Below are 25,854 nucleotides of genomic sequence, written 5' to 3' on the forward strand. Positions count from 1 at the left end.
TTTGCCGTGAGACTCGAAATCGAGCTCAGATACATCCTGTTTTCATTGATCAACCTTAAGATGTTTCTACGACTTGTTTGGAGTCCACTTATGGTAAATTCAATTGATTGGACATGATTTGGAAAGGCACACACCTGTCTATATAAAGTCCCATAGTCAGTGCATGTCAGAGCAAAAATCACGCCATGAGGTCGAAGGAATTGTCCGTAGAGCTCCGAGACAGGATTGTGTCGAGGGGAAGGGATCTGGGGAAGGGTACCACAATATTTCTGCAGCATTGAAGGTCCCCAAGAACATAGTGGCCTCCATCATTCTTAAATGGAAGACATTTGGAACCACCAAGACTCTTCCTAGGGCTGGTCACCTGGCCAAACTGAGCAATCGAGGGAGAAGGGACTTGGTCAGGGAGGTGACCAAGAACTCAATGATCAGTCTGACAGAGCAGAGTTACTCTGTGGAGATGGGAGAACATTCCAGAAGGACAACCATCTCTGCAGCACTCCACCAATCAGGCCTTTATGGTAAAGTGGCAAGACAGAAGCCACTCCTCAGTAAAGGCACATGACCACCCACTTGGAGTTTGCCAAAAGGCACATAAAGGACTCTCAGACAATGAGAAACAAGATGCTCTGCTCTGATGAAACCAAGATTGAACTCTTTGGCCTGAATGCCAAGCGTCACGTCTGGAGGAAACCTGGCACCATCCCTACGGTGAAGCATGGTGGTGGCAGCATCATGCTGTGGTGATGTTTTTCAGGGCCAGAGACTGGGAGACTAGTCAGGATCAAGGGAAAGATGAACAGAGTAAAGTACAGAGAGATCCTTGACAAAAACCTGCTCAGGACCTCAGACTGGGGTGAAGGTTCATCTTCCAACAGGACAACGACACTAAGCACACAGCAGTGGCTTTGGGATGTCCTTGAGTGGCCCATCCAGAGGCCAGACTTGAACCCTATAGAACATCTCTGGAGAGACCTGAAAATAGCTGTGCAGCGACATTCCCCATCCAACCTGACAGATCTTGAGAGGATCTGTAGTGAAGAATGGAAGACACTCCCCAAATACAGGCGTGTCAAGCTTTTAGCGTCATACCCAAGAAGACTCAAGGCTGTAATTGCTGCCAAAAGGGCTTCAACAAAGTAAAGGGTCTGAATACTTAAGTGATATTTCAGTTTTTAATTTGTTATACATTTTGCAAACATTTCTCAACAGTTTTTGCTTTGTCATTTATGAGGTATTGTGTGTAGATTGATGAGGGAAATAAACTATTTACTCCATTTTCGAATAAGGCTGTAACGTAACAATGTGGGAAAAGTCAAGGGGTCTGAATACTTTCTGAATGGTCTGTATATGTACGCATCTACCTTAATTACCTCGTACCCCTGCACATCGTCTTGGAACTGGTACCCTGTGTATATAGTGATCATTATTCCTCCTGTTATTATTAACATTCAGTTATTTTTCTATTTTCCGTGTGTCGACATGGGCCAGCATCCCTGTGGAACGCTTTCCACACCTTGTCGAAGCCTTGAAGGGCCAGCCCATGCCACTTCAATATTTTGTCTTGCCCATACACAATCCATGTCTCAATTTGTCTTAAGTTAAAGAAGGAATTTTAAGCCTTGTCTCCTCTCCTACATCTACACTAATTGAAGCGGATTTAACAAGTGACATCGATAATGGCTCATAGCTTTCACCTGGATTCACCAGGTCAGTCTGTCATGGAAAGAGCAGGTGTTCTTAATGTTTTGTACACCCAGTGTATATTTTTTTGGGATGTACAGTAGCTCTTTACTCCTCCTCTCGTGCTCCCCCCCCCTCCCTCACTCCCCTTCTCATCCTCCTCCCATCCCCTCCTCTACCGAAGGATGACCCAGTTAGCGGCGATGCCAGGACTGGCTGGCTGCTCACACTCCCAGAGCAGTGAAGGAACGCGCAGTCAGCAGCAAGGCTAAGACCCGGACGTGGCTCTCAGGAGACATGTGACACCTCCGCAGACACACACCCCACACACACACACACACACACACACACACACACACACACACACACACACACACACACACACACACACACACACACACACACACACACACATAGACCTAAACACTTACATACAGTACACGCAGATGGAGTAGGTACACACACATACACACACACGCTGCCTCAGGGCTGCTCGGTGCGACCTCAACAACAGCCATACACATAAAGCCTCTGAACCCCACAGTAGGCGGGAGTTAGATCCTGCTGTCAATCAATAGCTCACATAGCTAGGCCAATGGGACACCTTTCTTACTCTGATACACTACAGGTAGAAGTCTGCAAGTGTATAAAAAAAGTTTACCAAGGTTAATTGGTGAGTAAAATGTCAGTTTTACGGTTTATTAGTCATGTGCAGGATACACGGTGCAACAAAATGTTTACTTGCAGAAGAACAGTACAATGGGTCATTTTGACAAATAATTCATATTTTTGAAATCTTTTTGAATCAAGGTTATACTGTGTTATTTTCCTCTGAAGATTGGTAGCGCTCCTATTACATCCAAACGTCATACAATGGTTATCTATACGTGAGGAAATAATTTGATTTGACAGTGCATGATAACGAGGTGGTTTAATGTATAGAGCGCAACTGAGGCTTTTGTGTGTGTGTGTGTGTGTGTGTGTGTGTGTGTGTGTGTGTGTGTGTGTGTGTGTGTGTGTGTGTGTGTGTGTGCCACAGATCATATAAAAGGGTGTGTGTGTGTGATGGTGAACATGGAGGACTCACCACTAATATAGCTGCTTCCATGTAAAGGAAAGCTGATAAAAAAAATGCATCAAAGCGAGAGAGGTGGATTATTATTTGTGTTATATGTATAACCAACCATGCTATTGAAATAGGTTTGGACAAAACCCTTTCTCCTCTCTTGCCAGCTGTTGTCCAGTGTGTGTTATTGAGGGCAAGCGAGGGTTCAGGGAAGAGTAATCTGTGACCTGTGTTTGACCACCTCTCCCTACCTACCAGCGGAGGAGTATGATGCAGTATTTGACTTGGTCCGTGACGGGTCTCCAAAGCGTGTTTCCTTTCCTTTATCATTTAGACGGTATAGTATTTGAGAGGTAATCTGGAGTTGATGGTGAGCCACACAAACTGTTGATGTTATGTTCTATATGAAGTGCCTTGGTGAGAGCTGTAATGTTTTTGCTGTATGGGTGGGTATTTGTGATGTAGAGTGTTGGTTTGGAGCTAAAAATAGCAGTTTTCATAACATATTTAAATCATAAATATGATGTTTGAGCCTCATGCAGTGTAGTTAATGTAAAAGCAATGCTGTATCATACCACAAGCATACTAAAGCAATGTTGTATCATACCACCAGCATACTAAAGCAATGCTGTATCATACCACCAGCATACTAAAGCAACGCTGTATCATACCACCAGCACACTAAAGCAATGCTGTATCATACCACCAGCATACTAAAGCAATGCTGTATCATACCACCAGCATACTAAAGCAATGCTGTATCATACCACCAGCACACTAAAGCAATGCTGTATCATACCACCAGCATACTAAAGCAATGCTGTATCATACCACCAGCACACTAAAGCAATGCTGTATCATACCACCAGCATACTAAAGCAATGCTGTATCATACCACCAGCATACTAAAGCAATGCTGTATCATACCACCAGCACACTAAAGCAATGCTGTATCATACCACCAGCACACTAAAGCAATGCTGTATCATACCACCAGCATACTAAAGCAATGCTGTATCATACCACCAGCACACTAAAGCAATGCTGTATCATACCACCAGCACACTAAAGCAATGCTGTATCATACCACCAGCATACTAAAGCAATGCTGTATCATACCACCAGCACACTAAAGCAATGTTGTATCATACCACCAGCATACTAAAGCAATGCTGTATCATACCACCAGCATACTAAAGCAATGCTGTATCATACCACCAGCACACTAAAGCAATGCTGTATCATACCACCAGCACACTAAAGCAATGCTATATCATACCACCAGCACACTAAAGCAATGCTGTATCATACCACCAGCACACTAAAGCAATGCTGTATCATACCACCAGCATATTAAAGCAATGCTGTATCATACCACCAGCATATTAAAGCAATGCTGTATCATACCACCAGCATACTAAAGCAATGCCATGGCCATGAATCAGCACTATACTCCTCTACTGTAGTGTTGATGAACTTGAATGCAAGAGCTGTGGCGCCTCTTGGCCCAACGCCAAATCACGGCACCCCCTTGATGACTCATTGGTTAGCTGCCTTGGTGCGTTCCAGTTGTAGGAGAGCGTTGTCTGTCTTCCCAGTCCACAGCAGAGAAGCACTCAGTCTTCATCATGAACTGATAGCGTTGGAAGCTCAATATCTTTAAGCAGGTTGTTACTGGTTAATGACATTAACGACACTGCTATTAATGCCTTTGGCATAAATTCTGTGGTGGAAGTATTACAGCACTGATAGATCTGGAGCTGACGCTGTTAAGGAGTCATTCATTTCTATATAAATGCAATCCGATTCATGTTGAACTACATTTTGAGCTGACGTCATTTAGTCGACTGGTCGATTGTTTCGTGGAAAGCCTGTTGTTCGACCAAGATTTCTTCAGTGGAGCAGTCGCAACGTTAAAATAAACTATGTCGTGGTGCACAAGACACCTGTCTGATTCGCACCTGTGTCAGTGTACTTATCCATCGCAGAGGCCATGTGGTACTAACATTTTATATGGTTATATTATGTAAAACGTAATGGTGCAACACTAATAAATCAAATATTATTTTATAACAAATGTCCTTTCTCTCGTGTTGGAAACGGTCACTGTCCACGGTTCTGAAACATAATCTTCAGTGCGCCTTAGAATTGGCGCCTTTCCCTATGTTGCTACTGTATGTGCTTAATAGCAACGTTAACCAGCCTATTGGGATTGAGAACAATGCAGCAGAGGCAGCAGCATTGATGAGAAAACAGCCCGTGCCTTAGCCTAATTGTCTAAGAAAATTGAGGAGAGAGGAAACCCCAACTTAATTAGGTCTACTGTAAAATCAATAGCCGAACTGTTAAATGTGCCTGGCTTTATAAATCATCCATATAGGTCTACATAAATAAGAGAGATCTTGTTTCTGTTGCCTGTTTGAGTGTTTGTTTAAAAGCCTACTGATTCCATAAGCACCACGCCTCATGCCACGGCAAATTGCCTGATAAAGCAATTTCACCGATTTGGCTGTTTTTAATCTTTGCTATGCTGTAATAAAGGCTTTACTATTTTTTGCCGTTCGAAAAGACTGCTATTACTTATTTATTTGGTGTTTACACTGTTCCAAAAAGGCAGAAAAATTATACTGTAACCTGACAGCACCTGTTTGTCACACATAATATACATGCAGCTCTCTCTCATATATCCTCCTTTCTCTTGATCTCCTTCTTATTGGTCTTATTACAGTTATTATGATCACCATAATATTAAGTAATTTCATTGTCATTAGTAGGCTTTATATAGTATCCTTGTATATAACCACCATCGAGCTGTAGGCCCAAGAGCACGTCCTGTTTAGTCTTGATAGGGTAACTTACTTAGGCTTATTTCAATATATAGGCTACTATATCAATCAATCAATCACTCATTAATTCCTTCATGCCGTCACACAGCATATGATACATTCATGCTTTGAAATGCAAACAAGAATTTTAGTTTTCAAATTAAATAACAAAGGCTGCTTTCAATAAATAGCCCAAACAATAAATAAACTGCAAATCATGAACGCATGCAACTGTTTTTATGGTCAGAAAAAAATATAATATTGTAATCTAACAGCAACTGTTTGGTACACATAATACTCACGCAAAGCTTGTTCCGATACCCTCAATTTTCCTGATTTCCAGTAGTTTCTACAACTAAGTCAAATGTCTTCCACAGATCTGACTTCCCCTTTCCCTCCTGAGCAACCAGCAAACATTCACTTGTTTCGAGTTTCTTTTCCACGTCCTCTGCATCCATTTTGCGGTTACTCTGTTCGGAGTTTGTTATAACCAATTTATTAATGTGATTGACAGGTCAGGTCCTTTTGGTCACATGCAAGTGATGCTTACATGTTTCACATAATAAGATCAAGGGTTGAGAGAATGTTTTTCCTAAACTAATTTGGGATTTCAGTAACATACCCTGTCTCAGTCCGAAACAAGTAAGAAACTAAATGGCTGAAATGTTGTTTCAGCTTCAGCACGGACAGTGCAATAAACACTTGCTGTGCTGCCTTTTCGCTGCAGTATGGAGGAGAGCGAGACAATGTGTGCCAGTCCCACAGCCACTCGCTGTCATTTTTTTTAACAGTGTGACCATCAGGCTCTTTCTTGAGTAATTTGTGTTTAATTATTTAATCAAACTGTGTGCTTAAAGCATCAGACAAGCTCAGTGCATATTTAGTTGATTTTATTAAAACACATAGGGTGTGTGTGTGTCTATATATAGATATATATGTATGGAAAAAATATGCTTAAAAACTTTGAACAAGGTGACTCTCGGTCGACCAAGATTTATTTTAGCCGGGGACAGCCCAAAACTACAAACAGTGCATTCCGAAAGTATTCATACCCCTTGACTACACAGTTTGATGTGTTAGTCTGAATTCAAAATAGATTAAATAAAACACATTCCCACCCATCTACACACAATAACCCATAATGACTGTGAAAACATGTTTTTAGAAATGTTTGCAAATCTATTGACAATGAAATCCAGAATACCTAATTTACATAGGTATTTACACTCCTGAGTCTGTATTTTGTAGAAGCACTTTAGCAGCAATTAAGGTTGCACATTTTGGGGAATATTCAGAGGTGGAAACTTTCCATGGGAATTAACGGAAATGTATGCAAATTAATATTAATACCATTTCAATATAGACATTTTTTTTATTGGATATATTTACCATATCATATGGAGACCAAAACATAAACCTTGTACCTTATCATAAGAAGACATAATTGCAAATGATTAAGTCCTTCCAATAGAAATTTTAAAAAACAATTTAGTTACGAATTGAACTTTAATTAAATGAGTTGACTCTTCACATGGGATGATTTCACTGAACAACAAAAGGGAATATTGAATGATCCCCAGTGATCCATCACATCTCCCAAATATATTTTCAACATAGATCTGTAAATTGAGTCTAAACTAAAGCTTTGGTTGTCTTCCTCTCAGGTGTCCATGTCTTTTCCCTGGACCTCCTCAATGTCCACCTCTTGAACATCAGACTGAGGCCTCATCTTCACTGTCACTTTCCAACCTTGTTGAGGATGGCTTGTTGTCAGGCTCAAACAGCCTCAAATTTGCCATGATGGCCACCAATTTTTCAACCCTTGTATTGGTCAGACCAGTTGCGCTCTGAGGCGGCTGATGTTGGTGGGATTTGGAGGATGATTAAGGCAACGGGAAAGAGCCTCAGATCCACCAAGTCCCTTCCACCAGGTGACTGACGAGATCTGTTGGCACGACTGCCATATTGCATCTCCATCCCAAAGCCCTTGCTTGGAAGTGTACTTTGCCAGTCTGCCAAGAACCTTGCCCTCATCCAGGCCAAGGTGGTGAGACACGGTAGTGATGACACCATAAGCCTTGTTGATCTCTGTACCAGACAGGATGCTCTTAACAGCATACTTGGGGTCAGACATGTATGCTGCAGCGTGTATGGGTTTCAGGCAGAAGTCTTCACGCTTTTTGATGTCCTTCAGAACTGCAGTTTCCTATGCTTGGAGCAACAGTGAAGTGGGCAGTATGGATTTCTTCTCTTTCATCTGCAAGCAGAGTCTGAACATCAGACAGGATGGCATTGTCTCCCTCAATCTGTGCAATGGTTACTGCTATAGGTTTCAGGAGTTTCAGGCTGCTTACCACTCTCTCCCAAAATACATCATCCAGGAAGATCCTCTTGATGGGGCTGTCCATATCGGCAGACTGTGATATGGACATTTATTGGAGAGACTCCTCCCCCTCCACAACGGGTGTTGCTGGGCAGCTTCAATGTGGTGCTCTTATTCTTCTCACTTTGCTTGGTGAGTTAGATTGCTGCTATAACTTGATGACCCTTCACATACCTAATCATTTCCTTGGCTCTCTTGTAGAGTGTATCCATTGTTTTCTGTGCCATGATGTCCTTGAGGAACAGATTCAATGCATGAGCAGCACAGCCAATGGGTGTGATGTGAGGGTAGGACTCCACCACTTTAGACCAAGCAGCCTTCATGTTCGCAGCATTGTCTCTCACCAGTGCAAATACCTTCTGTGGTCCAAGGTCATTGATGACTGCCTTCAGCTCATCTGCAATGTAGAGACCGATGTGTCTGTTGTCCCTTGTGTCTGTGCTCCTGTAGAATTCTGGTTGAGGGGTAGAGATGTAGTTAATTATTCCTTGCCCACAAATATTTGACCACCCATCAGAGATGATTGCAATACAGTCTGCTTTCTCTATGATTTGCTTGACCTGCACTTGAACTCTGCATCCAGCAAATTAGTAGATAAAGCATGTTTGGTTGGAAGGGTGTATGCTGGGCGAAGAACATTCAGAAATCTTTTCCAACACACATTGCCTTTGAGCATCCGAGGTGAACCAGTTGCATACACAGCTCTAGCAAGACATTCATCAGCATTTCTCTGACTACACTCCTCCGTTGAGTCAAAAAAACCTTCTGATTCCAGGAGGACCATGAGCTGTTGCTATTGATAAGGTTAATCATAATCACCTCTGACAAAAGTCCATCTATTCGAAGTTGCTTATTGTGAGCGCTGAGGGAACTTTATGCACTTGGCCAGATGATTCTGCATCTTTGTTGCATTCTTGACATATGATTTGGCACAGTATTTGCAAATGTACACCGCTTTTCCTTCTACATTAGCTGCAGTGAAATGTCTCCACGCGTCAGATAGTGCCCGTGGCATTTTCCTGTAAAGATTAGAAGAAAATTAGTAAAATAAACAACAAATACAATCCCATGTACAGATGAATAGTTAAGCAGTTAGATTAAACAACTCCTTTGTAAGATAAATGTTTTAAAATTAAACATGTATTGAAACAGGTGAATTAACACTCCTCAGTAAGCAGGCTCAAGCAAGTTAAAACCTACATGGTAGCAAAAACTAACTAGCAGAAATTGTTAACAAGTTAGAAATGATTTAAACACACTTTGCTGTAGGCTACTATTTACTAGTTAATATAAAATATATTCACCCCACCTAGTATTGTAATCAAAACTTACCAGAATGCATGTAGTCCTTGGCTCAGACAGTGTAGTAGTGTGGGCTCAATAGCATCTCATTAGTGTGCAAGATATTGAGAATCAGCTGTACATGTGATGGAAGAATGCACTGTGCATGCAGAGGGTTGCAATTCCATTGAATTGGGGATAGTTTAACCAAAATATGCCACAAGACCTAGAATTGCCTTATGTGTATACCACAAAAAAATGTTAACTGTTATCAGCTAACATATTTGATGAATTTAAGCAAAATTTCCAGACTTAACTTCCCATTGAAAGTTTCTGACCGTTTGCAACCCAAGCAGCAATTATAGCTGTAAGTCTTACCACACCTGGATTCTGCAATATTTGACCATTTATTATTTTCAAAATTCTTCAAGCTCTGTTAATTTGGGAGTTGATCATTGCGAGACAACCATTTTCAGGTCTTGCCATAGATATTCGAGTAGATTTAAGTCAAAATGGTAACTCGGCCACTCAGAACATTCACTGTCTTCTTGGTAAGCATCTCCGGTGTACACCTTCCTGTCTCCTCCCTGTCTCCTCCCCTTCATCTACACTGATTGAAGTGGATTTAGAAATTGACATCAATAAGGGATCATTGCATTAACCTGGATTCACCTCGTCAGTGTATGTCATGACAAGAGCATATGTTCTTAATGTTTTATATTCTCAGTGTATATTTGGGTTTGTGGTTGAGGTTATTGTCCTGCTAATAACTGAATTAATTTCCCAGTGTCTGGTAGAAAGCAGACTGAACCAGGTTTTCCTCTGTGCTTTAGCTACATTCCGTTTCTTTTTTTATCCTAAAAAACTCCTGTCCTTATAATGGCATACTTCTGGATTTTGGATACCATTAATTATGTGTCTGCGTGCAGTTTGAAGGAAGTTGCTAACTAGTGTTTAGCGTCACGACTGGAAGTCTATGGGTATCTGCTAGCATAACACGCTAGCAGATACCCAGAAACTCTGTCATTGTGCTCACGCTACTTAGCATTGGCTTGCGAAACTCTCTCTTAACTTCCTTCTTACTGTACACAGAGACACAAAAATTTGACTGATATGATTGTTGTGTTCTCTGATGAAAGTTGGATCTCCTCTCGACCACTCTCCCCCATCTCTGTTTTCCTAAGCAATATATCCATCCTTCCTTTCAGATCGACGCGGTGAGTAAAAGAAGTAAGGAGTCAGAGGCTGCCTTCCTAAGTGTGTACAAGAGATTCATCGATGTCCCAGGTAAGTCTCAGCTCAACCGTGTGTTTGTGTGTGTGTGTGGAATAGAGGATGCAACACAGGGATTTCCACAGCAGCCGAGGAACCCTAAACAATTCCGGCATGTTTATGAGACACACGTCTCTTGCGCCACACACACACACACACACACACACTTCTGATTACATTTCCTGATGTTCCTGAGACGATGTGCCTCCAGGAGCTTGTGGGGAAAATGAAGGGATGGGAAGGGCATGATGATTTCAACACACTGACAGCCGCACAGTCACTATTAATACCAGTGTTGTTGTCCATGGAGATCTCCTGGGCAGTGTTTTTTCCACCTAACTAAAGCACTGAGGGACTTCCTGGCTAGGCTGACTAATAGTGGGACAGTCAACAGGGGAGGGTGACTGGAGTATGTGTTAGTCTGTGACGGACTGGGATTTCTGAGCTGGCTCGTGTGTGTGTGTGTGTGGCTGTCTGGGAGGCTGTCTGGGAGCCTTGTCTGCCTGCAGTACATTTTCTCCTTGGTGAACCTTATGGAAACACATGCGAACACACACACACACACACAGGCCTGTAGGAGCAAGCCGGCCTGCTTGGGGAACCACTTAGTTCATGCGTAAATTACTGCTGTTGTGGTTTGGAGATCCCAGCCTTGCCTAGGATCTCTAAACCACACCACGCATTCACACACAGCTCAAAGCCTACCAAGACAGACAAGCAGCACCGAGAGACCTTTGCCTTGGCTCCCGTACATCAGTCCGTGTTCCAAGTGTGTGTGGGGGGGGAAGTCCAGGAATGTCTGTGTATTATCAGTGTAATCTGGAGCCTGTTCATTCTTGTCTCCACTTCTGTATGTCTGAGGATGAATGATCACTACTCCACTGATTATCACATAGGTGTGTGTGTGTGTGCCTTAAAGTCAGTGTGTATCCACCCCTTGGAGCTCTGCTGAACACACCAGGGAACATACACACCCTCACACACACCCTACCTGACTCTCACCCTGATGACACTTGGCGGTAGAATGTCAAAGTTGACAGGTGTCTCCACCTACTGTCTTCCCTCTCTAGCCTTCTCTTATAAAGCCTTTGGAAATATTCACACTGTTCTCACAGACAGCCTAGTGTTCTGCAGCAGGCTGGAGTGGCTGCACTGAGCAGTTGGCACTCAGTCTCACTCCTTCTGCTCCGAGCACACACACACACACACACACACACACTCTCACTCACTCACACACACACACACTCTCTCACTCACACACACACACACTCACTCGCTCTCACACACACACACTCACTCGCTCTCATCACTCACACACACACACACACACACTCTCTCACTCACTCACACACACACACACTCTCTCACTCACTCACACACACACACACTCACTCGCTCTCATCACTCACACACACACACACACACGCACGCACACACACACAGAACCTCGCCCATCCAGACAGTTGGTGCTGCCACTGCCTGTCTAGTGAAGGGACAATCTCCCAGTTATAAGTTCCAGGGAGGACAGGAAGAGAGATATTCCGACACACACTGTGGTCAGTCCGTCTGTGTTGGAGAGAGTAGCAATGGAGTGGTAGGCACTGGGACTAGGCCGACAGAGACGGGCTAGATGTGATACAGCCCTGTACTGTGACAGCACTCATCACCATAATGTTACATTATGACCTCTCCTGTCACACTGTAGTTCACATTGGCAGTCGTTTTTTAATCATATGGGGTCATTCAAAGCACCCTTAACAAGAGAGGATATCATCATAGATAATATTGAATTGGAATTAAAAGATTAGTTCCCTATCCAACCCTTCCAAGAATGTCGGTACTACTGTCATTTTTTATGACGAGAAGTCAAAGTACATTTTCACAATCGAATAAGGATTGGTGTAGCAGGGGAACAGGTTGTCCATGGCCAGACCAGAGCTCTTGTTTCAGAGTCTTAGATGAACACTTTGTGTTATGACGCAGGGTGTTAGAACACCGCGCGCCGTTGTTGACATAACAGATCTTTTGATAGTGCTGTTGTGTCCTCAGCGGCTTGGCTGGTACTCTAGACTGCTTCTCCCTCCAAGGACGTGGTGGAGATAACTTGGCCCTTGTTTCACGTAACATAAGGACTATCTTCGTGGGGGGAGGAGTTTATCAGATTCACAAGGCACTGGTGTGTTTGACTTCCACAGCGCTTTCAGAGAGTATTCACACCCCGTGACTTTCCACAGTGTGTTGTGTTATACAGCCTGAGATTGTTTTGGTCACTGCCGACACACAATACCCCATAATGTCAATGTGGAATTATGTCGGCCTGGAATATTTGCTCTTATACTCTCCCTCTCGCTCTTCCTCCTTTTATCTCCCGTTGTTTACCCCTCTCTACCACTCTTTTCATATCCCTCCTCTTCCTCCCCCCTTTCCCTATCTCTCCCTCCTTCTCTGCTCTCTCTCTCTCAGGGCCAGGGGGGCTAATGTAATCATATGATTACATAATTAACCCAGCTGTCTCATTAAAGAAAATCAACTGGAATTGGGGCATAATTAGTCATACGGCAATTAGTGGCCGCGTCGATGCCGGGCACTGATGAGGCCAGGACTGGCAGCGCCCAACGTGGGGGGGGGGTGGTTAGAACACCCTGCCAGTCTCCAAATGCCTCCCTTACCCATCCCCATCACCACAATTTCTGACCTTGATTCAAAAGAGGACCACAATCAGTCATTGACTTTTTCGAGTCATCAGCAATGTGTTTTACAGCTTTGATTTAATTCAGTTTATCAATATATACATTTATCAATCCACCGTTTCCACCACTGTGGGTTGTGCCATTGGCTGAGGACCTATCACAAATATGCACTGTAGTCAAGAGTGTAGTTGTGCAAGGGTGTACATTATTTCCATACAAGCCTGCTTTAGTCTGTTTACAGGAATGTATTGTTGTCCCATGGGTTTCTCTGCCCAAGCCCCAAAGATAAGAAAGTCATCATCATCGTCCTGAATCCTAGCTATCGCCCCTCTTCCTATCTCTATTTTCCTCTCTCATTCATTCTCCCTGCCTCTCCCTTTCTTGCCCTTTTTCTCTCCCTCTCTTCATCTCCTTTGTCTGGGCTACTTGTTCACGTGTGTGTGTGTGTGTGTGTGTGTGTGTGTGTGTGTGTGTGTGTGTGTGTGTGTGTGTGTGCTGCAACCACAGCAGCGCTGTCTCAGCACTCCTGCTCTACTCTGTACGAATGGGGGCAGCTATACATAGCTCTGCTGCTCTGGCACACACACACACACACACACACACACACAGGACTCATCATCAGTCAGCCTCATGTGACTCGCCCTGGCCACCGCCAGGGACACAAAACCCCACAATACACCTTATTGTTGCAGTGCCTGGATTGATGTTTGAATGGAGTGAGAGGTAGAGGTTAGAGAGAGAGTGGTAGGGAGGGATGAATGGACGGGTGGGTCTTAGGATCTCCTCAATGAACCGATCTTCAGAACATGCTACACTAATACTAGTCATATATACACCAAGCTGTCCCACTTTGAAAGGCTGCCCTGGTGTCAGACATGCATGGTGGATGTGCATAGTCCAATCCTGTGTAGTCTAATGATTAGTAATGTATATTGTTGACTTGTATAGTGGTTAGTGATTTGAGATGCATAGTGAGTAGTAACATAAGTGTCCTCTCCCGTCCCATCAGACCCTGTGTCGGCCCTGGAGGCTACCCAGCAGCTACAGCTGAAGGTCCAGAGGATGCACGACATCGAGACGGAGAACCAGAAGCTCCGCGAGACGCTGGAGGGCTACACCCAGGAGATCGCTGAGGTCAAGAACCACGGTGAGACTGAGACACACACTCTTATTTGGTTTTATTTTGGGTAGATCAGCTTTGATATTGCAGATTGTGGCTTCTATCAATGTAATTGTCTGAAACATTTCCAATCACCCATATCCATTTTTTATATATATATTTTCTTTAATAATTATTATTAGGAGGTATATTTTCCTTCACTCTTTGTACCTACAGTGCATTAGACAAGTAATCCGACCCCTTGACTTACTCCACATTTGTTTACGTTACAGCCTAATTTAAACATGGATTCAATTAATTGCTTTCCTCATCAATCTACACACAATACCCCATAATGACAAAGCGAAAAAAGAAATGCCTTATTTACATAAATATTCAGATCCTTTGCTATGAGACTCGAAATTTACCTCAGGTGCATCCTGTTTCCATTGATCATCCTTGACAACATGATTGGAGTCCACCTGTGGTAAATTCAATTGATTGGACATGATTTGGAAAGGCACATACCTGTCTAAATAAGGTCCCATAGTCAGTGCATGTTAGAGCAAAAACCAAGCCATGAGGCCAAAGGAATTGTCCGTAGAGCTCCGAGACAGGATTGTGCCGAGGCACAGATCTGGGAAAGGGTACAAAACAACTTCTGCAGCATTGAAGGTCCCCAAGAACACAGTGTACTTAATTTTTAAGTGGAAGAAGTTTGGAACCACCGAGACTCTTCCTACAGCTGACTGCCCGGCCAAACTGAGGTCAGGGAGGTGACCAAAAACCCGATGGTCAGTCTGACAGAGCTCCAAAGTTCCTCGGTGGAGAAGGGAGAACCTTTCAGAAGGACAACCATCTCTGCAGCACTCCACCAATCAGGCCCTTATGGTAGAGTGGCCAGATGGAAGCCACTCCTCAGTAAAAGGCACATGACAGCACGCTTTGAGTTTGCCAAAGGGCACCTAAAGGACTCTCGGACAATGAGAAACAAGATTCTCTGCTCTGATGAAACCAAGATTGAACTCTTTGGCCTGAATGCCAATTATCACGTTTGGAGGAAACCTGTTACCATCACTACGGTGAAGCATGGTGGTGGCAGCATCATGCTGTGGGGATGTTTTCAAGCGGAAGGGACTGGGAGACTAGTCAGGATCAAGGAAAAGATGAACGGCGCAAAGTACAGAAAGATCCTTGATGAAAACGTGCTCCAGAGCGCTCAGGACCTCAGGACTGGTGTGAAGGTTTTACCTTCCAACAGGACAACGACCCTAAGCACACAGCCAAGACAACGCAGGAGTGGCTTCGGGACAAGTCTCTGAATCTCCTTGAGTGGCCCAGCCAGAGCCCAGAGAGACCTGAAAATAGCTGTGCAGACACGGTCCCCATCCAACCTGACAGTGCTCAAGAGGATCTACAGAGAAGAATGGAAGAAACTCCCCAAATACAGGTGTGTTAAGCTTGTAGTGTCATACCCAAGAAGTCTCAAGGCTGTAATCGCTTACAAAGATGCTTCAACAAAGTACTGAGTAAGAGGTCTGAATACATATGAAATGTAATTTAATTTTATATATACACATTTTGCACAAAAAAATATATATATTAAAAAAAAAATTTTTTGCATTGACATTATTGGGTATTGTGTGTAGATTGTTTTTTTTTAATCAATTTTAGAATAAGGCTGTAACGTAACAAAATGTGGACAAATTCGTGGGGTCTGAATTCTTTCATAATGCACTGTATACTGGACGAGAGTGATCAACTGGGTTTGCTTGCTGAGCTAAAGCCATAGGCATTAGCTCAGGGAGCTAACAAAAGCATAGTTCACTGACCCTCCTACAATGGCAAAGACTCTCCATTGAGAGACTTATCAATGTTCAGCTGTCTTGGAAAGGGATGGAACACCACAGCGATCTGGTTAAAAGAATAGTAAAGTATATGTGTTAAAGGTTTGAAGATATCATCTGTAATACGGATACTGTTTCAATGGGCGATGTGCAAGGAGCTACAATTTTCAGAACCTCGCATCAAATGCCGTAAAACAGTTAACGGCTAACATCAAGTTAGTGGAGCATCAGTTGAACCAAAGTCCTTCATAACCCCAAAATATACTGTAAATACTGAACAAAAATATAAAAGCAACGTGCAACAATTTCAACCAGTTCCAGTTCATATGAGGACATCAGTCAATTGAAATAAATGAATTCGGCCCTAATCTATGGATTTCACCAGACTGGGCAGGGGGGGAGTCATGGGTGGGCCTGGGAGGGCATAGGCCCACCCACTGGGGATCCAGCAAATCAGAATGAGTTTTTCCCCACAAAAGGGCTTTATTACAGACTGAAATACTCCTAAGCTGTCCGGGTGGCTGGTCTCAGACGAACCTGCAGGTGAAGAAGCCGCTTGTGGATGTCCTGGGTTGTAGAGGTTATACGCAGTCTGTGGTTGTCAGGCCGGTTGGATATACTGCCAAATTCTCTAAAATGACGTTGGGGGGCGGCTTATGGTAGAGTAGTGAACAGTTAATTCTCTTGCAACAGCTCTGGTGGACATTCCTGCAGTCAGCATGCCAATTGCACGCTCCCTCAAAAACTTTGAGATGTCTGTGGCATTGTTGTGACAGAACTGCACATTTTAAAGTGCCCTTTTGTTGTCCACTGCACAAGATGCATCTGTGTAATGGTCATGCTGTTTAATCAGCTTCATGATATGCCACACCTTGTCAGGTGGATCGATTATCTTGGCAAAGGAGAAAAGCTCACTAAAAGTGAAGTCCGTTTGAGCGAAATCAGCTTTTTGTGACATTTCTGGGATCTTTTATTTCAGCTCATGAAACATGGGAACCACACTTTACATGTTGCGTTAATATTTTTGTTCAGTATAGATCCTTTTTAATAATGGCTCACCTCCCCCATAGCCCCTTTTATGACAGTAGCGCCTGGGCAGGCTTTTCAGGTGAAGCCCCATTGTATAGGCCTTTAAAGCCTTCGCTGATTTTTGTCTCCTTTTCAGAATAGCATGTGAGAGAAGTGGAGGAGAAGAGGGGAGGTGGGTAGGGGGGGGGGCTGCCCTCTCTGTCTTTGGAATTCCCCTCCCACCAACAGCTAATTGACCCAGCTCAATAGCGGCAATGTTTTATTTTGCCATTGATTTTCTTTTTTCTCTCCTGTGCTCCGGTTAAACTGCGGATCCCCTCAGCGGTGGTGGAGTGGAGAATCACCCCTCTCTCTCTCTCTCTCTTCCATCCCTCTCTTCTTTCCTCTCTCCCTCTCTCGCGCGCATCCCGGCCCAGCCGAGGCCATTGATCCCCTGCAACCTAAATGTTTAAAGTTCAATTTAACAGTTAAGGGGGAAAAGGGCTCAGAGGGGACTCATCGCCATTGATTATGTGTCAGGGCTGAAACGTCGGAGTTTAAATCACCGCAGAGGAGGAGGAGGAGAGCGAGAGGGAGAGAGACAGAGCATCAGCGAGTGAGCGAGAGAGAAAAAAAGGAAGACAAGACAAGTACGAAGTGGGAGGGAAACTGAGAGCTCTCAGTCAGTAATACACTGTGATCTCGTGATCTATTAGCAAGCGCAAGGGCTTTGCCTATACACACTCTGCACATAGTGGAATAGCCCCCCCCCTCATCCTTCTCCTACTTGGAGGATCCCTCAGATGCTCTCAGTGCTACTGACAATCCAGACCGAGCACGTCAGGATGATTATGGCTTGGTACTTAATATCATGTTGGCACTGGTTTATCTCTTACCTGTTATCCTATCACTGGTTTATCTCTTACCTGTTATCCTATCACTGGTTTATCTCTTACCTGTTATCCTATCACTGGTTTATCTCTTACCTGTTATCCTACCACTGGTTTATCTCTTACCTGTTATCCTGTCACTTACTGACTTTTTGAGTTCTCTCTGTCTCTCTCAATTCAATTCAAGGGGCTTTATTGGCATGGGAAACATATGTTAACATTGCCAAAGCAAGTGAGGTAGATAATATACAAAAGTGAAGTAAACAATCAAAATTAACGGTAAACATTACACATACAGAAGTTTCAAAACAATAAAGACATTACAAATGTCATATTATTTATATATATATATATATATATATATACATACACACACAGTGCCTTGCGAAAGTATTCGGCCCCCTTGAACTTTGCGACCTTTTGCCACATTTCAGGCTTCAAACATAAAGATATAAAACTGTATTTTTTGTGAAGAATCAACAACAAGTGGGACACAATCATGAAGTGGAATGACATTTATTGGATATTTCAAACTTTTTTAACAAATCAAAAACTGAAAAATTGGGCATGTAAAATGATTCAGCCCCCTGAAGTTAATACTTTGTAGCTCCACCTTTTGCTGCGATTACAGCTGTAAGTCGCTTGGGGTATGTCTCTATCAGTTTTGCACATCGAGAGACTGACATTTTTTCCCATTCCTCCTTGCAAAACAGCTCGAGCTCAGTGAGGTTGGATGGAGAGCATTTGTGAACAGCAGTTTTCAGTTCTTTCCACAGATTCTCGATTGGATTCAGGTCTGGACTTTGACTTGGCCATTCTAACACCTGGATATGTTTATTTTTTAACCATTCCATTGTAGATTTTGCTTTATGTTTTGGATCATTGTCTTGTTGGAAGACAAATCTCCGTCCCAGTCTCAGGTCTTTTGCAGACTCCATCAGGATTTCTTCCAGAATGGTCCTGTATTTGGCTCCATCCATCTTCCCATCAATTTTAACCATCTTCCCTGTCCCTGCTGAAGAAAAGCAGGCCCAAACCATGATGCTGCCACCACCATGTTTGACAGTGGGTATGGTGTGTTCATTGTGATGAGCTGTGTTGATTTTATGCCAAACATAACTTTTTGCGTTGTTGCCAAAAAGTTCAATTTTGGTTTCATCTGACCAGAGCACCTTCTTCCACATGTTTGGTGTGTCTCCCAGGTGGCTTGTGGCAAACTTTAAACGACACTTTTTATGGATATCTTTAAGAAATGGCTTTCTTCTTGCCACTCTTCTATAAAGGCCAGATTTGTGCAATATACGACTGATTGTTGTCCTATGGACAGAGTCTCCCACCTCAGCTGTAGATCTCTGCAGTTCATCCAAAGTGATCATGGGCCTCTTGGCTGCATCTCTGATCAGTCTTCTCCTTGTATGAGCTGAAAGTTTATAGTCCAAATCCGGCTTTAAACTTCTTCACAACAGTATCTCGGACCTGCCTGGTGTGTTCCTTGTTCTTCATGATGCTCTCTGCGCTTTTAACGGACCTCTGAGACTATCACGGTGCAGGTGCATTTATACGGAGACTTGATTACACACAGGTGGATTGTATTTATCATCATTAGTTATTTAGGTCAACATTGGATCATTCAGAGATCCTCACTGAACTTCTGGAGAGAGTTTGCTGCACTGAAATTAAAGGGGCTGAATAATTTTGCACGCCCAATTTTTCAGTTTTTGATTTGTTAAAAAAGTTTGAAATATCCAATAAATGTCGTTCCACTTCATGATTGTGTCCCACTTGTTGTTGATTTTTCACAAAAAAATACATTTTTATATCTTTGTTTGAAGCCTGAAATGTGGCAAAAGGTCGCAAAGTTCAAGGGGGCCGAATACTTTCGCAAGGCACTGTATACAGTGTTGTAACAATGTACAAATGGTTAAAGTACACGAGGGACAATAAATAAGCATAAATATGGGTTGTATTTACAATGGTGTTTGTTCTTCACTGGTTGCCCTTTTCTTGTGGCAACAGGTCACAAATCTTGCTGCTGTGATGGCACCCAGTAGATATGGGAGTTTATCAAAATTGGATTTGTTTTTCAAATTCTTTGTAGATCTGTGTAATCTGAGGGAAATATGTCTCTCTAATATGGTCATAGATTGGGCAGGAGGTTAGGAAGTGCAGCTCAGTTTCCACCTAATTTTGTGGGCAATGTGCACATAGCCTGTCTTCTCTTGAGAGCCATGTCTGCCTATGGCGTCAAAGCTTTCCTGAAGTTTGGGTCAGTCACAGTGGTCAGGTATTCTGCCACTGTGTACTCTCTGTTTAGGGCCAAATAGCATTCTAGTTTGCTCTGTTTTTTTGTTAATTCTTTCCAATGTGTCAAGTAATTATCTTTTTGTTTTCTCATGATTTGGTTGGATCTAATTGTGCTGCTGTCCTAGGGCTCTGTGGGGTGTGTTTGTGTTTGTGAACAGAGCCCCAGGACCAACTTGCTTAGGGGACTCTTCTCCAGGTTCATCCAGGTTTGGAAATCACTTCCTTTTAGGTGGTTGTAGAATTTAACGTCTCTTCTCTCTCTCTCTCTCTCTCTCTCTCTCTCTCTCTCTCTCTCTCTCTCTCTCTCTCTGTCTCTGTCTCTGTCTCTGTCTCTCTCTGTCTCTCTCTCTCTGTCTGTCTCTGTCTCTCTCTCTCTCTCTCTGTCTGTCTCTCTCTCTGTGTGTCTGTCTCTCTCTCTCTCTGTCTCTCTCTCTCTGTCTCTTTCTCTCTCTGTCTGTCTCTGTCTCTCTCTCTGTCTGTCTCTGTCTCGGTCTCTCTGTCTCTCTCTCTCTCTCTCTGTCTCTCTCTCTCTCTCGCTGTCTCTCTCTCTCTCTCGCTGTCTCTCTCTCTCTCTCGCTGTCTCTCTCTCTCGCTGTCTCTCTCGCTGTCTCTCTCTCTCACTGTCTCTCTCGCTGTCTCTCTCTCTCTCTCTCGCTGTCTCTCTCTCTCTCGGTCTTTCTCTCTGTCTCTCTCTCAGAGGTCACAATTAAAGCACTTAAGGAGAAGATAGAAGAGTATGAAGAGACCCTGAAGAAGCAGGCCAAGGAGCTGGGCCAGGAGGAGAGGAGAGAGAAGGAGAAGAAAGAGGGCGAGGATGGGCAGCTCCACAACAACCATGCAGAGGAAGCGTGGTAAGCAGGAACGCCCCCTGTAGCCTGTACCGTGTTCTGCCGCTACTCTGCTAGTGAGGACTGGCTGTGGAGGATAGGCTTACTAGTGTTTGCCAGCAGACATACTCAGTTTGTGCTTGAGTATGAGCGACGGTTAGGCCCAGACGGAATACCCTTACAGCTGTTGTCTGCATACTTCCATGGTGAACCAATGGTTCTCTAAATTCTGTCCCTTCAGTCGTCTGGTCTTAACGATGGCCAGTGTCCTATATGTTTGCTTTGTAGGTAAGTCGGAAAATTACGAAATTACGCCCATGGCTCACTGGAAGGTTGTCCGATACGTCAGGGTTGTTGTGAAGGGCACTGAGACGGACTCCCTATCACGTTGACATTTACACTTTCATTCAGCGCTGGAGCTGAGCAGATATTGAATCCGGAATGAGAACTGGCAGTCATTTGTTTTTTTTACATTGTTTTACCATTGTATTCCTATTGAACTTGCTCCTAATCATAACTAAATGTGAGAGAGATCTCGATTTCAACTCGAACCGGCTCTCCCTCAATGTCACACAATATTATATGATCCCATCAGTGTTTCCTGATGGAGGCATATGCGTCCTTTCCACAAGGATTTTATTGGGACCGCCCAACCCTAGCTATAATCCCTTTGCACCGTAATACCTTTTAATTCACTGCTGTTTGTTTACTCCTAAACCCCCCCGGCATGGATGGTAATACCGCACTGAGCCTCCTGATCATCACTGCTGCCAGACTGTCACTCACAGGACAGGGACACAGTTCTGCTCTGTTATCTGTTACGTCAGAGGGCAACAATTACAGGCCATTGTAATCTGTCACCGCTGTCACCTTTTTTTTTACCAAGCCGCCACCATAGAGCACGACCCCGTTCTGCTACCTTGAATTATTCTGTTTCCTGGGAGGAAAAGAGGGAGAGAGAGAGTGATCAAAATCTGCACAACCATTCAATGGGCCGGCTGTGATGTGTTGATTCAGGGTCTTTCTGCCTGGCATCAAGTGGTGTTACGAGTTGTAGTGACTGTAGCAGTAAGGAGAGATTACAGCATGACAACTCTCCACAGGGCGCAGGGTCACGAGTGGTGGGCACTAAAATGATGCTTATAGTGATTGGACACACTGCCCAACTCCCTGAACTCTAGCATCTCACCAGCTCTATTTTTAGGCCACACACTCTGGCTAGGTTGAGGATATGTAATATCTGGTGGTGTCTCACACACTATTAAACCTAAATATAGAGAGACGGTAGACTTCCCAGATTATAAAACCGTATGTTCCAAGCGGGTTCCCGAGTGACACAGCGGTCTAAGGCACACAATCTCAGTGCTTGAGGCGTCACTACAGATCCTGGTTCGATTCCCGGCTGTATTACAACCGGCCGTGATTGTGAGTCCCATAGGTCGGCGCACAGTTGGCCCAGCGTCGTCCGGGGTAGGCCATCATTGTCAATAAGAATTTCTTCTTAACTGACTTGCCTAGTTAAATAAAGCTTAGATAAAAATAAATAAATGCCAGGATTTCCAAATCTGGCAACGAGAGAGTCCCTACCCATACATCTGATAAACAAGAGATGATATGGATAGTGGCTACCAATGAGACCCAGCCTTGATAACCTTTCCCTTTGGAGGTTGAGAGTCACTTATAATGAACCAACTCCCAAGGACAAACTGACTCAACCCGTCTCATCTCGTCCTCAGTAACAGCTAAGCCAGGAGGTGTCGTTAACCCCCTGCTTTTTAGCGCAGAGGTAAAATGATGAGAAGTCTGTTGGTGCAGGAGAGCTGGCGGCATGAAGAAAAAGGCCCTATAGGTGCCCTGGTGTTCCAGTATGAAAAGTAATAACCCACAGGCAGAGCAGAACAGAGGGTGTCTTCACTATAATGTATTTATTTATGTATTTAACCTTTATTCAACTAGGCAAGTCAGTTAAGAACAAATTCTTATTTACAATGACGGCCTACCCCGGCCAAACCCGGACGACGCTGGGCCAATTGTGCGCCGCCCTATGGGACTCCCAATCACGGCCGGTTGTGATACAGCCTGGTATCAAACCATGGTGTCTATAGTGATGTCTCAAGCACTGAGATGCAGTGCCTTAGACCGCTGCGCCACTTGGGAGCCCCAAGTTATGCTACAGTAGCCTTTTGAAATGCTGCTAAGCGAAAAATGTTTCTTACGCAGTGTTGCTCTGCTAGCCTGTTCCCTCTCATAGCTAACTTGTATCTCTTCCTCTGTCCACACAGTCAACAACAGGAGAACCAGGAGTCTGCAGTGTCAAAGCTGGAGGAGGCAGACAGTAAGGCCCAGTCCCTACAGACAGGTAAACAGTTGCTAACCTTCTACACCCAGTTATAGTCTCACAGGTCCAATCCTAACTTGAGATCCACATGTATACTATCCCAAACCTTTGTATGAATGCCCCCAATGTGGCACAGTTAAGGCTCGCTTGGTGTCAACACACTCCTCAGCTGGCAGTATGTCTTTATGTTGACCCAGAAGGTAGCATCAGATGGTGGATTCTCCTCTGTCTCTCTCTTTCTATCTGTCCTTTTGGCTGGCTGGCTGACTACTGCCTAGTGAGTGACTAATCCAGGCCTGTCAACACTGTCCCAGTCCCCCGCCCTATGCAGCCTTCTCCCTGCTCTAGGACTGACAGTCCCTTGTCACAGCACATCAGCTCGAGTCCAGGCCCAGCCACTCGCCCTAGTATTGTAGCCTGCTGAGAGAGAGAGAGAGAGAGAGAGAGAGAGAGAGAGAGAGAGATTATAGTACAAAGGCCCATGCTTAATTATGAGGTTTATGCTTAAAATCTAATTTTATCACCATATGAAATTGGCAGCCAGGTTGGCAGTAGATGGTTATGATGGTTAAATTATCATAGCCTAATAATAGATACCCTTTGAAATAGTACCATTTGGTACATAAAGATACTAACAATTTTATTGGGTATTTAAGAAATAGTAAAAACAAACTATCAGAAAAGTACTAACTTACTCATATGTAATTTACTTACAAATAGCAGCTGTAAGAGGACTGTCAAATAAAGTTACCAGAGTTGTCTTAGGTTGTGAAACCTTTTTCTAGAATCCTTACCTCATGTAGCTGGAGGCAGAGAGGCCTCACTCAGTCCTTACAGGAATCTATAGAGGGCAGCATGTTAGAGGCAGCATGTTAGAGGCAGCATGTTAGAGGCAGCATGTTAGAGGCAGCATGTTAGGGCCTAGCAGTAGTACTTCTCCATCCAACCACCGCTGGTCTGTATGTTAGGGCCTAGCAGTAGTACCTCTTCCATCCAACCACCGCTGGTCTGCATGTTAGGGCCTAGCAGTAGTACTTCTTCCATCCAACCACCGCTGGTCTGCATGTTAGGGCCTAGCAGTAGTACTTCTTCCATCCAACCACCGCTGGTCTGTATGTTAGGGCCTAGCAGTAGTACTTCTTCCATCCAACCACCGCTGGTCTGCATGTTAGGGCCTAGCAGTAGTACTTCTCCATCCAACCACCGCTGGTCTGTATGTTAGGGCCTAGCAGTAGTACCTCTTCCATCCAACCACCGCTGGTCTGCATGTTAGGGCCTAGCAGTAGTACTTCTTCCATCCAACCACCGCTGGTCTGCATGTTAGGGCCTACCAGTAGTACTTCTTCCATCCAACCACCGCTGGTCTGCATGTTAGGGCCTACCAGTAGTACTTCTTCCATCCAACCACCGCTGGTCTGTATGTTAGGGCCTAGCAGTAGTACTTCTTCCATCCAACCACCGCTGGTCTGTATGTTAGGGCCTAGCAGTAGTACTTCTTCCATCCAACCACCGCTGGTCTGCATGTTAGGGCCTAGCAGTAGTACTTCTCCATCCAACCACCGCTGGTCTGCATGTTAGGGCCTAGCAGTAGTACTTCTCCATCCAACCACCGCTGGTCTGCATGTTAGGGCCTAGCAGTAGTACTTCTTCCATCCAACCACCGCTGGTCTGCATGTTAGGGCCTAGCAGTAGTACTTCTTCCATCTAACCACAGCTGGTCTGTATGTTAGGGCCTAGCAGTAGTACTTCTTCCATCCAACCACCGCTGGTCTGTATGTTAGGGCCTAGCAGTAGTACTTCTTCCATCCAACCACCGCTGGTCTGCATGTTAGGGCCTAGCAGTAGTACTGCTTCCATCCAACCACCGCTGGTCTGCATGTTAGGGCCTAGCAGTAGTACTGCTTCCATCCAACCACCGCTGGTCTGTATGTTAGGGCCTAGCAGTAGTACTTCTTCCATCCAACCACAGCTGGTCTGTATGTTAGGGCCTAGCAGTAGTACTTCCTCCATCCAACCACAGCTGGTCTTCCTTCAAAATGCTTCATTTGTTTTTTTTTACAGCACTTGAAGCAACTCAGGCAGAGTTTTTGGACCTGAAGAGCAAGTATGACGAAGAGTCAACATCAAAGTAGGTCCCAGTTCCTTTGCTTCACGCTGTTGCATTTGTGACACACACGCGCACACTCTCGAAATCCCCAGAGTCTTGGTTGCTGTGCGCCTTTGATTAGGAGATTTTAAAATCCGCTGTGGTTGCCATCTGCAGTAATTGCACCTGAATCTATGGAAAATCTGATCCCCTGTAATAACCCACCTCATTCTATAATCATACATCACATTACCC

The 25,854-nt window shown here is 44.1% G+C and overlaps 1 protein-coding gene across 5 annotated transcripts in view; it reads left to right on the forward strand.

Moving 5' to 3' along the window:
- LOC135548655 (homeobox protein cut-like 1) overlaps positions 1–25,854 on the forward strand; it is a 250,386-nt gene that overhangs the window by 135,212 nt on the left and 89,320 nt on the right. For all 5 annotated transcript variants that reach the window (XM_064978472.1, XM_064978476.1, XM_064978475.1 and 2 more), the window contains exons 4-8: positions 10,447–10,525; positions 14,210–14,347; positions 21,046–21,199; positions 23,458–23,534; positions 25,575–25,641. In XM_064978472.1, coding sequence (XP_064834544.1) covers positions 10,447–10,525; positions 14,210–14,347; positions 21,046–21,199; positions 23,458–23,534; positions 25,575–25,641 — 515 coding nt within the window. The remainder of the gene's footprint in view (positions 1–10,446; positions 10,526–14,209; positions 14,348–21,045; positions 21,200–23,457; positions 23,535–25,574; positions 25,642–25,854) is intronic.

The sequence above is a fragment of the Oncorhynchus masou genome, chromosome 11 (genome assembly GCF_036934945.1).
Source record: "Oncorhynchus masou masou isolate Uvic2021 chromosome 11, UVic_Omas_1.1, whole genome shotgun sequence".
Lineage (NCBI taxonomy): Eukaryota > Metazoa > Chordata > Actinopteri > Salmoniformes > Salmonidae > Oncorhynchus > Oncorhynchus masou.